Genomic DNA, 13,874 nt, shown 5'->3' with positions numbered 1-13,874 from the left:
GGCTTGTAATAAATGCAGAGACAGCAGGGAAAGCTGTGTAAATGGCACTTGTGTGGCTAACAATTAGTGTATTCCCAAGCCTGCCAGAGTGCCCAATGAGAGCTACTCTGTGGTGTAGAGTATCAGGGATCGATACACACGCGGCAGAGAGAAAACCATTAATTCGTATTAATAATGGATTAGCAAGTTATCATTTTCATGAGGCAACACTTAGCGGAAATTTGTCTGATGGCATCAGCACTGGTTGTTTTAATGGAACACTTCCATTAAGGCCTTTTCGGGCCATTAGCAAGCAACTTGTTTGCAATTAATTCCATATAAAGCTGCCTCCCTGCAAGTTATTTACCCCGATAAAGTCAACTGCACTTCAGGCTGTTTGTTTAAACCAATAAACATCATGTTTACTATCTGCACTTCTGTTTTATAGCTGAACACCAAAAAGTATTGTTTTATTCCCCCCCCCCCCCAAATGACACATGTGTATAGCATAAATTCGAAGTTATGTGAAGGGGCCGTGGGACAAAATAATATAAAACAGGGTTTCCCATAATCATCTCCCCTGTGTTGAAGTATTTCAGGTCAACATGAGTCAGTCATGTTTTTTTTAATCTATCAATTCGGTCAGATTATTTCACAGTTCACATTAAGAGATAGCAATGCAATGGTCATTGTGCAATGCACAGTACAGCAGTCCACCAGCTTCTCCCTTTGTTCTCGCTGTGTCAGTAACACCATATGGCTCCCTTCACTGTGAACTAGCTAAACATATACAGAGTAAGGTGAGTGAGACAGTGTGAATATTTCTTAGCACAAGTCATTTGGCCTTTAACTTTTTGTGACACACCGTTTCAGTGTCTTGTACTGTCACCTCACAGATCAAGGCTTCAAACCCCACTTGGACCTATACGTGTGGCGTTTGCTTATTTCTCCACGTTTGAACAGGTATTCTGCTGCATGGTCTAGTGTTGCTCCCAATCACTGACAGTCAGTTCACACTGCATTCACTCGTGATAACACGAAAACCTTTTTTTCTTGTTTGTGAATTATAGTGTCTATAGATCATCACTGAGATACTTTAGACAAAATGTCTAAACCTACCTATAGTATAGAAAAGAAAGTGAAAAAGAAAAGCATCAAATTCTCAATACCCTCGTGGACCACGGGCTTTCAATAGGGCCTTCCAGCTAGCCAGTGAATTATTCAAGACAGCAGAGAAGAACAAGAACTCTAAGTGCAATTACCCTTCCCTCCTCTCTTCCCAGTGTGAGCAACATTAATGTAATGGCTTTCATCTTCTCAAGACGATTACGAATGAGGGGACGTATCTCTCAAGCTTGCGCTCTCTCTCTCTCTCCCTTCTTGTCTGTCAGTCAATATATGACATTTGAAAAAAAAAACACAATGTGCTTTGGTGACAAATGCGTGGAGTGGGCGGTTAAAAACACCTGTTTCAAAAACATGCAAGGATAAATGCTTCATTGTGTACTTTTTGATTGTGAGGACGTGGGTGTTCCTGGTATCACACCATTGGCAGTCTGAGGTTTTATATTACCTGTGGTATTTAAACGAGTGCCCAATCTAAATCTAGTCAAAGACGACTCAACACCTGTTTTTTTTTTTTCTTCAACCCACCTGATTCCTTAAGGGGGGATTTAACAGATATTAGATAAAGGCAGACATTGCAATATGATTCCTTTGTTATAGATTTTTAAACTATACTATATGTTTCCCATCTTAATACTAACACCCATAATTTTGTGCTGGCTGGAGACTTACCATATCATCATCAGAAAACAACAGATGCATAATCTGCCACACGACTTGGACAATGCAAATGAAAAATATTTTAAAATGCAAAATCACTCCCCGTCTCCAATGAACAGGCTCTTTATGACTTGTGTGGCCCTAACCAGAGACAATTTAGAGGAGACATGCCACTCAATCACATCCTCAATACAACTCTATGGGGAAAGCCCGTAACGGTAAAGATGGCGGTTATCCTGCTCCTCCCGCTAGAAAGCCAATCGTCAGCCGAAGCAGGAAACACAAGCCTGTGTTACTTCTACAGCGTGGAAGGGGTGACGCATGTGTAGTAGAAGTATAATGGTTGGGAAAAAAGTTGTCAAACTTTTTCAGCGATTTTTTTTCAGATTTTAATGCTGATTCTATTCATGTAGTTTTTATGTCCCGGTGACCTGTATAAGTGCAGTTCTGGCTCTTTCCCCATAAATTTAGATAGGAGCCTGGTGTTGTTCGTCCGAAATAGCTGCCTGGAGGCGTTGCCAAGATGGCGGACGAGTGGCATGACTTGCCTAAAAGGACTTTGCCCTAACATACAAGACAGGCCTGCTAATGTGGCACAGCTCGTCTGCATAAACCTGGCGCTACATCACCTCCGATGTTCATTTACTTCACTTGATGAAATGTTCTCATTTGCACTGTCATGAAACTAAGTGTTTTTCCATTCTGACACTCTGAAGGGCGACTGGCTGCTGCATTTGAAGGCATGTGTGGGTGGGTAAGTGTCAACCTGGGGACACTCGCATGCAAAACAAAATACAAAGAGGGAAAAGTACATTTTGAATGCAGTTTGAATATATAATAAATTATATAGCGTGCCAGCTTTGTAATGTAAATTTAAACTACTCTGTAAAGTTGCTGTGGGAATATGAAAGGAGATTTGGGCAACTGATGGAGAGCTTTGTTAATGCTGCTGGGTAAAGTACGATGGTCACCTTGGCTTGGACGCTGACATTTATATACTAGTGTGGGGAAAATGTTAAGTGTGTTAAGTGATCTCAAGAGGGGGTAGGTTGGGGGCTCTGCTGCTATGATGGCTCTTAGCTTTTTTAGAGATCCCACGTTGGGGTTAGCTGATCATCCATCACTACGCACCCCCTTGCGACCCCACTAACCTCATTAATTTGCCTTCCCAAGATTAGCTTTCCCTCAGAGACCACAAAAAGCCCCTACCATTGTTCTCATCTTTTCACCCACATGGCCCGGAGGTCTTAGGTAATTCAACTCTCCACTAGCCAAAAATGTGGGATAAATTAAATTATGTTACTGTAGGCACTTGGAACAACAAAGAAATTCTGGCTTTACAGGCGCAAACAGGCTCTTTGTTGCTTCCCTTATGATTTAGCATTTTTGAAAAGCTACAGTGACCATTTTCCCATGAAATAGTTCCCACTTGGGATTCAACCATGTGTTATGCTGCTCCATGTCCACAAGCTATTTGGGTTGAGTTAAATGCTTTTAAAAGCACCTTAGAGGATGCTCCAAAAGTAAACAGTACACAGGTGTGTGGCAATGTGCCTATAAAATACTTGATTTTGTCCTACTTAATGCCAGCTAACTTGAATTTCCCTAATCTAAACTGTCTAACTGATGATCAGGATGTGACAAAGCAGCTGTATGGGTATAATTCAATTCTTATACTAACCACATAATATCTTTCAAAGCAAATTATATCCACATCAACTCTTACTGGATTTTTTCAATTGTAAGTATCCTTAGATTAAGTGAGAAAGTAATAAAGAACAGCGAGGAATTTAAGCGTCTTCTGTCAACAAAGCCATCTCTATGAACACAAAATTAAAATGTCTTTCTCCATCTGCCCTTTTCTGAAAGGACACTGGCGGTTCTTGTCGTCCTGTGGCATTGCCAAATCCGGGACACAGCAGAGGGTTTGGGTGACTGCCTCTGGCCTTGCTATTGAGCTCCCTAATTAAACTATTAATCTCACATCATTAACCTCCGATGACACTTTCCTCCCTCCATTCTGACATTGCTGCACTGGCTTATAACAACAACTTCCCACTGAATCCCCCAAACCTTTAAACTGCGTTTCCCACAATTTATCTTGCTGATGTTTTTCTCACATATATTGTTTTTTTCCACACTTCTTTCTCAGAGCACGTTTTCTATTGTTTAGTTCTCTTCCTCCACCGCAGTGTGCCTGTCTGTATGATGAGTGTGGACCACAGCTGTGTGCTAACTGCATTACTCTCAAAGTGGCTCTCCAAGGTGGATATGGTTACTTTTAATTAAAAAAGAATCAATTTCTATCCCTGTCAGTTTTTGAACTGGGTGACCATATGGACACTTAAAAATACAATCCAATTTCCAGCTATCCAGCCCCCACTCTGGCCACCCCCCCTCCAAATCACTTTGGCACTTCCATCACATCAGAGCTCTAGAAATTGCCAAATCAATCTACAGACCTTGTTTTATTGGTTAATTTTTCTAAGCACTTTTTTGTTCTGTTCACTCAAAATTCTGGTATGGTACGCTATCTTACAAGCTATTCAGGGATATTTCAAGAGTACATGTATATTTAGCATAGAAGCACAATGGGAAAGCTCTCAGTGGTCTGGTCATTGAATAAAAGAAACACAATGGCAAAGAAATTATCAATAAAACTAACAATCTACAATTAATCTCTTGGTGTCACATATGGGAACACGAATAAGTCACTAAAAGGTTGTGTCATGGCATAGTGGTTTGATAAAAGTTAGTTAAACTTATTAAGTTACTTATAGTGATGTTGTAATCTTCCTGCCACTGGGAAAAGGCCTCGGTGGTCTTGCCGCACCTCACGTGAAAAGTCACCCAAGATTATACCATGAGTGGCTTGATAGGAGAAACATACATCAAAAGCTTATTAAAGCCAATGAAATAACTCACAGTGACAGCACTACAAAAGATAACCATTACATTTAAGTGCTGGGTATGTGTGACTTTGTGGCTGACCTTGGGGCCAGTGGCCTATTGTGTACAAGGAGGCTGCATAGAGAACTGGCTGATTAGGTTGAGCTCCCCGGGGATCGATGGGACGTCTGCGATCAGCACTCAGAGTAATCACACTGTATTGTGTGCCTAGTCAATGACGATATAAGATGCATGATGTCACAGGGCTATAACACTAATATTGCTGGGGGAGGATTTCATGTACTTATTTGTGCTTCTAAATCATGATGAATTGTACCATCTTAATTATTGCGCCGAACAAACTGTATGACAATGTCAAAAAAGTAGCTAAACCAGCAACAATGCATTGTAAATGTCCTATGCAAGAAGAAGGCCTAACACTACCTGTGGTTGCTTTGCTTACTGAACTTTTTCCTGGGGGACACAAGGACACCAGACCAAACACACGTAATCAGAAACTTGCCAGGCACCCTACCTATAATATCTGTCTGGTGTCTGCCCTGTAATATAGAAAATCTAAACCAGAACTATCAGGTTCCCATAACTAGTTCCATACAAATTACAGGCATCAAATGTACACAACCCTGCCATTAGTGGTAGGTGTTATTTTTGCCCTCCCCCCAACTGTCTTATTTTAATAATATGCCTGTTTGCTTTACAGTCTGAGTAACAGCAGGTCTACCCCTTTTTCCATGTGTGCTTACATAAAACTACAACCATAGGTTAACCTCGGACCAGAGCCAGGTTTTTCTAAAAGTTGTCTTTTTTTCAAATTCCATCTTTTCTCAATTTCTTATTCATATCAGGGTTTGGGTGTATCTTCAGTAAAAATGCTCGCGCCAGCTTGACCACAGTAGAGTATCTTTGTCTGTTAATTAAAAAGCTTGGCTCTGTGTTTTTATCCGTAAATAATACGATTAACAAACTTGGAGACCAGGGCAATCTTGCTCTCCTGGAGCCAGAAATGCAGTGAGCAAAAAGGATAGATTTACAAAAGTAAAAATACTGTAGAACATTGTCTGCATTAAAGGGATATTTCACCTACAGAAAAAGATGGTATTTTCATAACACTAGGCTGTCTATGTAGCAGAAAGATGCAAATATTTTTGAAACTGGTGCTACATGACCAGGGAAAACAGAAAAAAGGGGCTGTGATATTCCCTTTTGCTCAAAAGATAGAAAACCTACAACAACCAGAATGCCCTGGACCCGTCGCCTTCCAAGGCCACCCCCACTCCCAAACTTCCATAACTCCTAAAAACTGCCCATCAGAGCTACTAATGTTGGGCTAAACTCTTACGGCGCCACTAGGTAGCAAACGGGGCATTGCCATTATTCATAGATACTGCACAGAAAAAGACAAGTTAGCTAGTTGGGTCTAGCTTTGTGCTAATCTTTAAATACCTCTGTATTGATGGGGACAAATGGACATAAAATTCAACCATGACAAAATATTTAATGACATTTGCCACCCTGCTTATTTACTTAATATTCACCTTTGCCTGTAGCTATCTGCACAATATAGATTAAAAGCAGGACAATAACCCCACAGGTTCATAATCAAGGCCACATCCACACTCTGGGCCACACTAGGCATCTGACAGACTCAGCACATTTAAATAATATCTTGGCAACTTCAATCCCCCTGACATAAACTTTTTTTCTTGATGATCTCTAAAACGCACATACAATTGAATACATTTGGTTTATCGCCTTGGCGGCAATTAAATACTGGCATAGATGAGCACAGGTACACAAGATAACATGGTGCACAACCAATAAATAATTTAATGGCATTGCAGACCGTTGTCAAAAAGAGTCCTATGCCAATTATTCATAAAACTCTCTTAAAGTTATTTAATTTCCTTCAAAAAATTTATCAACAGCAATTCTAAATCAACAATTCTTAAGAGATTGTTAGTAGTCAGCATTTTATATCAAGATGCAATGGGGGGATTAGACCTCTTGTAATAAATTGCACTGCTTCCGATTGCATAGGAAAAGCAGCATGGACTAGAGTCAAGCATTACTACTTCAGCTGAGGTCTGATTTGGTCCAATCACATTACAGTCTTGCCAGACCACAAGCAAAAAGACAGGAGTGCAAAACTTTTTTGCAAGGTCACTTTCACATTGATGCTGTGCAAAACTATACACACCGCAAGAGTCACAGATGATAACACAGTGCTGAGAGAGACAAGGCAAAGGGTACAGAAAAACCAATCCTGCTGGACCCATGTATGAAAGGACAGGGCAGTTGGCGTGGTCGAGTGGGGGAATGGGAGGGGTTAGGGTATAATTGAATTACAGTGACCCTATGACAGCACTATAGGTGAGGTCATGTGTTGAATTAATTCTGTCCCTGACCCCGTCTTCGGCAGGGCAGTGCCTCTTGGCTGCCCTCGAGACCCAGAAGCGCAGCAATGATGACACATCTTTCTGAGCGTCTTTTTCCAGCCAAAAGCGTCATTCAGATTGAGAGCCGAGCACAGACACCGATGGAGTACTGCGTGCACTGTACGCTTATTTTTAGTGCAAATGCGAAAGCTCTCTATACTGTGTGACAGGCATAAGATGAGATGCTATTTCTGTTTGCTGCAATCTACCAAAGACACCAAATGTAAATGGAATCTATATTCCATTAAAATGCAGCTCTACACAGCACAGAATGAAAGCTTGTTCTCCATGAATGTCCACACTATCAATTCATGTGAAACAATGCAGTGGGTTAAATTCAACTTTAGATAATAAAGTCAGTCCCTTGGAACAAAACGGTGCATTTGTTCAACTGATCACGAGATAAGGTAATTATACACCTGAAATTATCCTCAAAGAACTTTGAACTTTTGCATTGTGTGGACATTTCACCATATGTGTAGCAATATGTGTCAAAATACATGAAGCTTAATGTATTATCAGATGGTACTGGAAGCAAGGCAGGACTTCACAGATGAATGAGGTTACTTACTGTCTGCCACAGAGGAGAACACCACGCAGCTCAGCAGAAGCAGGAACAACGCCCCTCTAGGCAGGAGGGGCACTGCCAGGTGAATATTAGGCACCATGTTCCAAGTTGGCACTGCTCCCTCCTCAGTCCCCTGCTAGACACGTCCCACTCTACAGGATCAAAGACTAACACCTGGGAGAGCAAACACATGCAGAACAGGAGTACAGAAACATTAGTATTCAAACTCACTATATATTTGCATATATTTGAATGAGTTAAATAACTGTAAAGCAGAAATATCAAATGCAAGTCGCAGAGCAGAACCAAAGGAGACGGAAATTTTGTATACTTGTAAGAAAACAACAGCACACAACACTGGAGATCTTTGGTTGCGATCAACAAGGCACCCAATACCCACAACAAAATCCTGCTTGGGGCAGAGGAAAATACAAGTGAAGCGAATGGAACACGCAAACTACATCAGCAGAAGAGTTAGGAAACAAATGCAGTACAGTGCTACAGAGAAATCATGGGAAGAAATAAGAGAGGAGGTCAGGATGCAGGATTAAGCTCCTCAGCTATCCTCTCACAATGGGGATCAGTTAAAACACCAGAGGACCTCCTAAACAGTATTCCCTAAGGACCAACGCCCACTTAATGATACCCTTTAAGAAATTGAAACTGTGTCTTCCAGATGGGTTCAAATCACACACAGTGCCATGATCTCATAATATGACAAAATGTATGCATACATACCCCAAGTGGGCCATGGCTGGTCAACAAAGCAGCAGCAGGTGTACCACAAATTAATCATAATTAACTGAGCTATAAAACACAAAACGTTGCTCTATCGTCTTAAGTAATGGGCGGAGACACAAAAACAAAGGCTGTCCCTCAGTTCAAACTGCACAAGCACTGATTCTTTGTCTTTTTAGGAATTAGATTTAGTGTAGGAAATGACTAAGCCAACTGATAAGATTTAGATATATGACCTTAAGTTTGTTATAGCCTGCAGTTTCAATGTCTAATGCTATTATAAACAAAGCAACCGTGTATTCCCATAAATTGAGCTATCTAAATTTCTTATCCCTACACACTTGCCCATGGCCATATGTGATGAGTAATCATAACGCTGTAAAGCAGACCACAATATGGTAAGGATAGATATCTCTCTTTAAATTAAAGAATTATCTCCAGAGTACTTCAGAAAAGAAAACAACTAAAATGAGAAAAGTTTTAAAAGTTTTAAAATAAGCCTACTACTTTTGTCTTCAAGGACTCGCTGACAATGATTCTGTACAAAGCTTTTACAAGAGTCCTATTGAAACTGAATTGAAAACTTTCTCTGCTCATCTGTTCAGCCTCACGGCTGAGTTTATAGCGGCAACTGAACAATACTGATTGTTGATATTTGTGAAAAGAGAAAGAGAGGCGCTCACAATGTGGAATATCTTGAGGCTTGCTGGGTGGCCGGTCAGCTTTAGTCTATGCAGTTCAGCCAAATAAGTTAGTGTCAGGAACACAATGCCTCCAGTACCTTGTGGAAAAAAACTTTCCATTCTTAAGCCTGTGGAGGTGTTGAGCTGCCCATTACTCATGTGGCTATTTCAATACACCTCTTTGACCACGTTCTGCTAAGCAGAAGTCTTAGCAAAGCAACATTTCAAGACATTCATTTTCTTCATCTGAGCTCTGATTTAACCTCTTTCGACAAGCCACTTGGCAAAGGAAAAGACAGGCGCGGTTGAGAAAAATTATGTGAAGGAATGCTCTGTGTGAGTTGCAGCGCCGGTGCCTCACCTGGGCACAGTTGCAGACAGGTATCATTGGCTTCATCACTATTTGTCACCTACTGGAATGTGCCTCTAGTCTTTCATGTCTACTAAACCAATTTACTTGTATCTAAGGAATTTCCAAACACTGTGTGCTGCCAACATCATCTATGGTCAGTGAAAGTTGAAGCTGTAATCGTATCAAGTTGTATTATATTCTTCCCTGCAGGTAGGTTTTTGAAAAATATCCACAAGTGCAGCTAAAATAATTTAAAACGTCTGGAAAAAAAGATTCCCCTTGCGTCTTTACCTTTAATGGTAATGAGAAGGCAGCTCATTGTTGGTGTGTTAAGCGGTCTGAAAAAGATACACCGCTCAGGGTGCCAAAGAATTGGATCACACCCTTACTCTCACAATGAAAGACATTTAGGCCCCATTTTTATTTCAAGTAAATACCCCAAGTTCACTTTGCAAAATGAGTGTAACTCACATGAAGTTTGTTGGCTGACAAATTTGTTTTGACACTCATTTTTATGTACGCCAGTGTTGCGTTGGTTCATGTCGGTGGGTTGAGGGAGTGAGTGAAGCTGATAGAGTTGGCTACTCGCCGTGCTCCAAACCCTTGGCGGTGGAGGGATATCTTTTACAGCAGATGCCAGAGAGAGGCAGATGCTTTTCATCTTCAATGAGACAAATTCCTAGAGCGAGGTTTATTCTTTATTTATATAGCTACTTATTTATCCCGGTGCAGCTTGGTGCCTCCCAGCTGCACACAAATACTATGGGACAACACTTGCCACTATGTGGTATTTGTGTTGTAGCAGTAGCACTACTGAGAGAAGGACAGGGCAACAACATGGAAGTGGTGCAGTGTGATCCAAAATCTGAGCAAGTGGCTCAGCACACAGGGAGACATTGTTTTGCAGCTATGTGGGAGAGCGAGAGAAAAACAGTAAGAACATGTAAGGGTGGATGTCTGCCCTTGTGAGATAGTATGTGAATCCTTCTGTCTTGGTAATGATTTAATTCTGAAGCCTGGTTAGTGTGTGAAAGTAAGAGAGGAAAGTGTGTATTAAAGAGAAAGAGATAGCGCTGCATAATGATGGCTAATATCCAGATTATTTCACCAGAAATTGAGATCCTAATAATCACAATAAATAGGCAGGATGAATTAAGGAGCTAAATTGTTTTTCAACTAGAGTAGATTATATAAAACCAGTATGCCACAACATAAAGCCTACCAAAGTTCTACATATCTGTGATAAAATAGTGGCATTGTAGAAAAAAAATTTAGACTGAATTGAATTACCCCTCAAGTCTAACATTGCCTTCTTGTTAAAGCAAAGTAGGGATTTCTGTCACAATCTCACTTACTTCCAAGGTGCATGAAGAAGAAAAAAAAGTCTTAAGAGGTCAAAAACTCCAGCAACATCTGTAGTAACAAGAACTACTTCTATTGCCTTTTTGTTAGCCATTTCCTGAGCTTTGACTTTGTCCTAACTCACTAGTGACTATCTGAGGCTGCCTCAGCCAGAATGGATACAGTTGGCACAATTACAATAGTTGACGGAATCAAAAAATAATAGGCGAGACAAAGTCAAAGATTTGTTTGTTCCGTCCACCTCATTATCACTTATCACACTGACACCTACTGAAGAAACAAAGGAAATGCTGTGTTCACTCAATCGAAGCTTTAAGCCTCCTAGGCTGCTTAGCTAATGTTTAGGAACATGCATTCATTAGAGGCCAAAACGTTTTTGAATCACTCAACAAAAATTGAGATATAGGTGGTGATTCAGAGGACTGCAATCAGACTAAACACAATTTATGATGCAGCACTGGCTCTTGTGTCCAATTTGTCAAGATCATGTATAGGGCTGTCGCAATAACCGCAAAATTGAAATACTGTGCTATTGGTCAAGCCTACCGTGGAGGATGGTAAGCACCGCAACAACCGCAATGTTCATACTTCATATTAAATTAAATTAAATTCATAAATGAGTGCTTCAAAAGTTCCACAACTGTAACAAGCTCTGTAACGGTAAGTTACAGACATCTGTAGGACAGATCGCCATGGGCTTCAAACTTAGAAGTGTTGGCGTGTTTTGTGTTGTTTTACTGTTTATTTTAAAGGTTAGCTAACTTGGTGTTAGCTAATGTGGGTAGCAGGCTCAGCGATGTTGTCATACTGAGGGACAGTGGAGAGAAACTGTGAATGGTAAGCCTCATTTGAAGCTCACTAACTAACGAGCGAGCGTAGTGTGTTGGATGCCTGCAGCTGTTTTTCATGTTTCTTTCGGTGGAAATTTAGTTATAACGTTACTACAGCGCAGTGGTTAGTTGTGGACAGCCTATTATAACGTTATGCTAAATGGCACCAATACTTTATTGATGAAAAATGCGATAATACCGCATACTGCGCTGTTGAGCCCCAACATATTGCTGCGGTGGAAATCATCAGGGCATCACCTTTTTAAAGTCCATATACATATATATTTATATATAGTTTATTACAGGCAGACAACTAAGAGGTTTAGTGAAGTAATTAACTAGGAACAAAGTGATGTGAGCATCTCAAATGGTAAACCATGCAGGACAAAAGAGCTATTGAGTGGGTTCAATGGGGAGCGGAATATAATAAAAAAAATACACACCTATCCTGTTTGCTTGTTTGCCACCCACATCAAGCGCCTGTCATTTAAGTTATAAGCCCCAGTGTGTGTGCGTGTGTGTGGCGAGGGAGTGGCCACCCATAAAGAATTGGTAGTCCACAAACAGACAATGCAAGGGACAGCTGCACAGAGAGCATGCAGAGGCTGAGTAAACACTACTATTACACTAACTACAGGTAGCATCTCTGCACTCCATCGTTTCCATCCGTCCTACTCGTGTTCTCTCTCTTTCTCCATCTCTGTTTAATGGGTCATCCTCAGCACAGGGAGGTGGGACAGCTGAGATATATGGCTAGCAGTGTGGGGAGCTAATCATGGCCGTCTCTGGAGGTGATAAACCCAGACCGGAGAGGTTTGTGTTGGCGCAGCCAGTAACGGCTCCATAAACACAGTTACAAGCTGAATTTCGACAGCAGTGTTTTGGCCCCTGATTAGTTTTCCATGCCCTAGAAGGCTCACCCTCACACGTCTATGCTCCTTTTTTTGCCTCAGGAGTGAACACACACCAGAAGACCCCAGGGGAATTGCTGCAAGCCGACGAGCACCGTATTATAAAATGAAAGTGTAAAGTAACAAAATTAGGTTTTCCCTCCAACTCTGAAAGCCTTGCTGTATCCACAGATTTGATGGTGTGTGTCTTTTTTACAGGGCTGCGACAAGGTCCTGCATTGAAAATCACATAACAAAGTGTAATGTCCTGTGACCTATCAAGTTTTACAGCGCTTTTGTTTACAAGCTGATTCCACAGAGTTAATTGTTAACGCTTTACTGCCGAGCAGAAGATTGAGAGACTGAAAGAAACCTTTAACAGACAAATGCACTTCCTTTAGTTGAGCAATAGAAAGTACTGCACTGACTACGCTGACCTACAATGAAAGCACTCACATGAGTGAAGTGTCTGGCTGTGTGGATGACTCAAAGAAATCATTCAGGTAGTTGATTTAAGACACTTCAATAATTACGTATAATAATACTACAGCCTTGTGAAATTAATGCAGACGTTTACAACATATGACACAGTCTCTATGACGCACTGTGATGTAATCTGTGACGCGAGAGGGTTGGACTTAATGCACCAGGTTCATGATAATGTCCTGAAACAGGCACTAACTTGCCTCTCAACAGAATGCAAAGACCATCACACTCTGGCTTCGCCCATATGATACAATGTCAACTGGCATTTAGTCTGGTTGAGTGAACATTTAACAAAAGTCAGGCACAAAACAAGGCATAAATTGCCACTGAAGTGGGGATTTACAATCACCTCTGGGGGGCTACCAATCTTTTCAGTTGCAAATCAATCTGGGAATGAAAGGTGATATGTATTACACTGATATGTATTACACAGAGTAGAAGAGACATACCAGAGTGCCACTTCCATTTGAATTTATTGGAGAGTGATTATTGGCGTTGTCGAGCTGCAGAGCAAGGAGAAAATGGCTTGCACTACAAAGTGCTGGGCAAAGGGCCTGCAATAAATCAAAAAGCAGGCTCAATGTAAAACAGACATTCATCAAATAAAAGCAAGGCTGTGTATAAATGGACCAATCGAGTGGATGAAACAGCTTTCTATAAAGTAGCACCAACCTTAAGAGTTATACTTACAGAATACAAACGAATTGAAATGTAATATTCATAGTACCATCAAATGAAATTTAAAAACTCACAGACAAGTCTCACAGTTGGAAACATTTTCTTTAATTTTTTTATATCACTATTTTATTATAAAGGCTTTTGTATGTTTTATTGTTTATATTTCATCTCCTTTGTT

At 40.8% G+C, this 13,874-nt stretch overlaps 1 protein-coding gene across 5 annotated transcripts in view; it reads right to left on the bottom strand.

The window, feature by feature from the left end:
- LOC119901847 (receptor-type tyrosine-protein phosphatase F) overlaps positions 1-13,874 on the bottom strand; it is a 166,176-nt gene that overhangs the window by 98,408 nt on the left and 53,894 nt on the right. For all 5 annotated transcript variants that reach the window (XM_038717566.1, XM_038717565.1, XM_038717568.1 and 2 more), the window contains exon 2: positions 7,681-7,851. In XM_038717566.1, coding sequence (XP_038573494.1) covers positions 7,681-7,777 — 97 coding nt within the window. In that variant the 5' untranslated portion in view covers positions 7,778-7,851. The remainder of the gene's footprint in view (positions 1-7,680; positions 7,852-13,874) is intronic.

This window comes from Micropterus salmoides, unplaced genomic scaffold, assembly GCF_014851395.1.
Source record: "Micropterus salmoides isolate LMB-PRFRI ecotype aquatic unplaced genomic scaffold, ASM1485139v1 Ms_hic_scaffold_14, whole genome shotgun sequence".
Classification (NCBI taxonomy): Eukaryota; Metazoa; Chordata; class Actinopteri; order Centrarchiformes; family Centrarchidae; genus Micropterus; species Micropterus salmoides.
The sequence above is the reverse complement of the archived record's forward strand: the minus strand, read 5'-3'. Positions and strand labels throughout refer to the sequence as shown.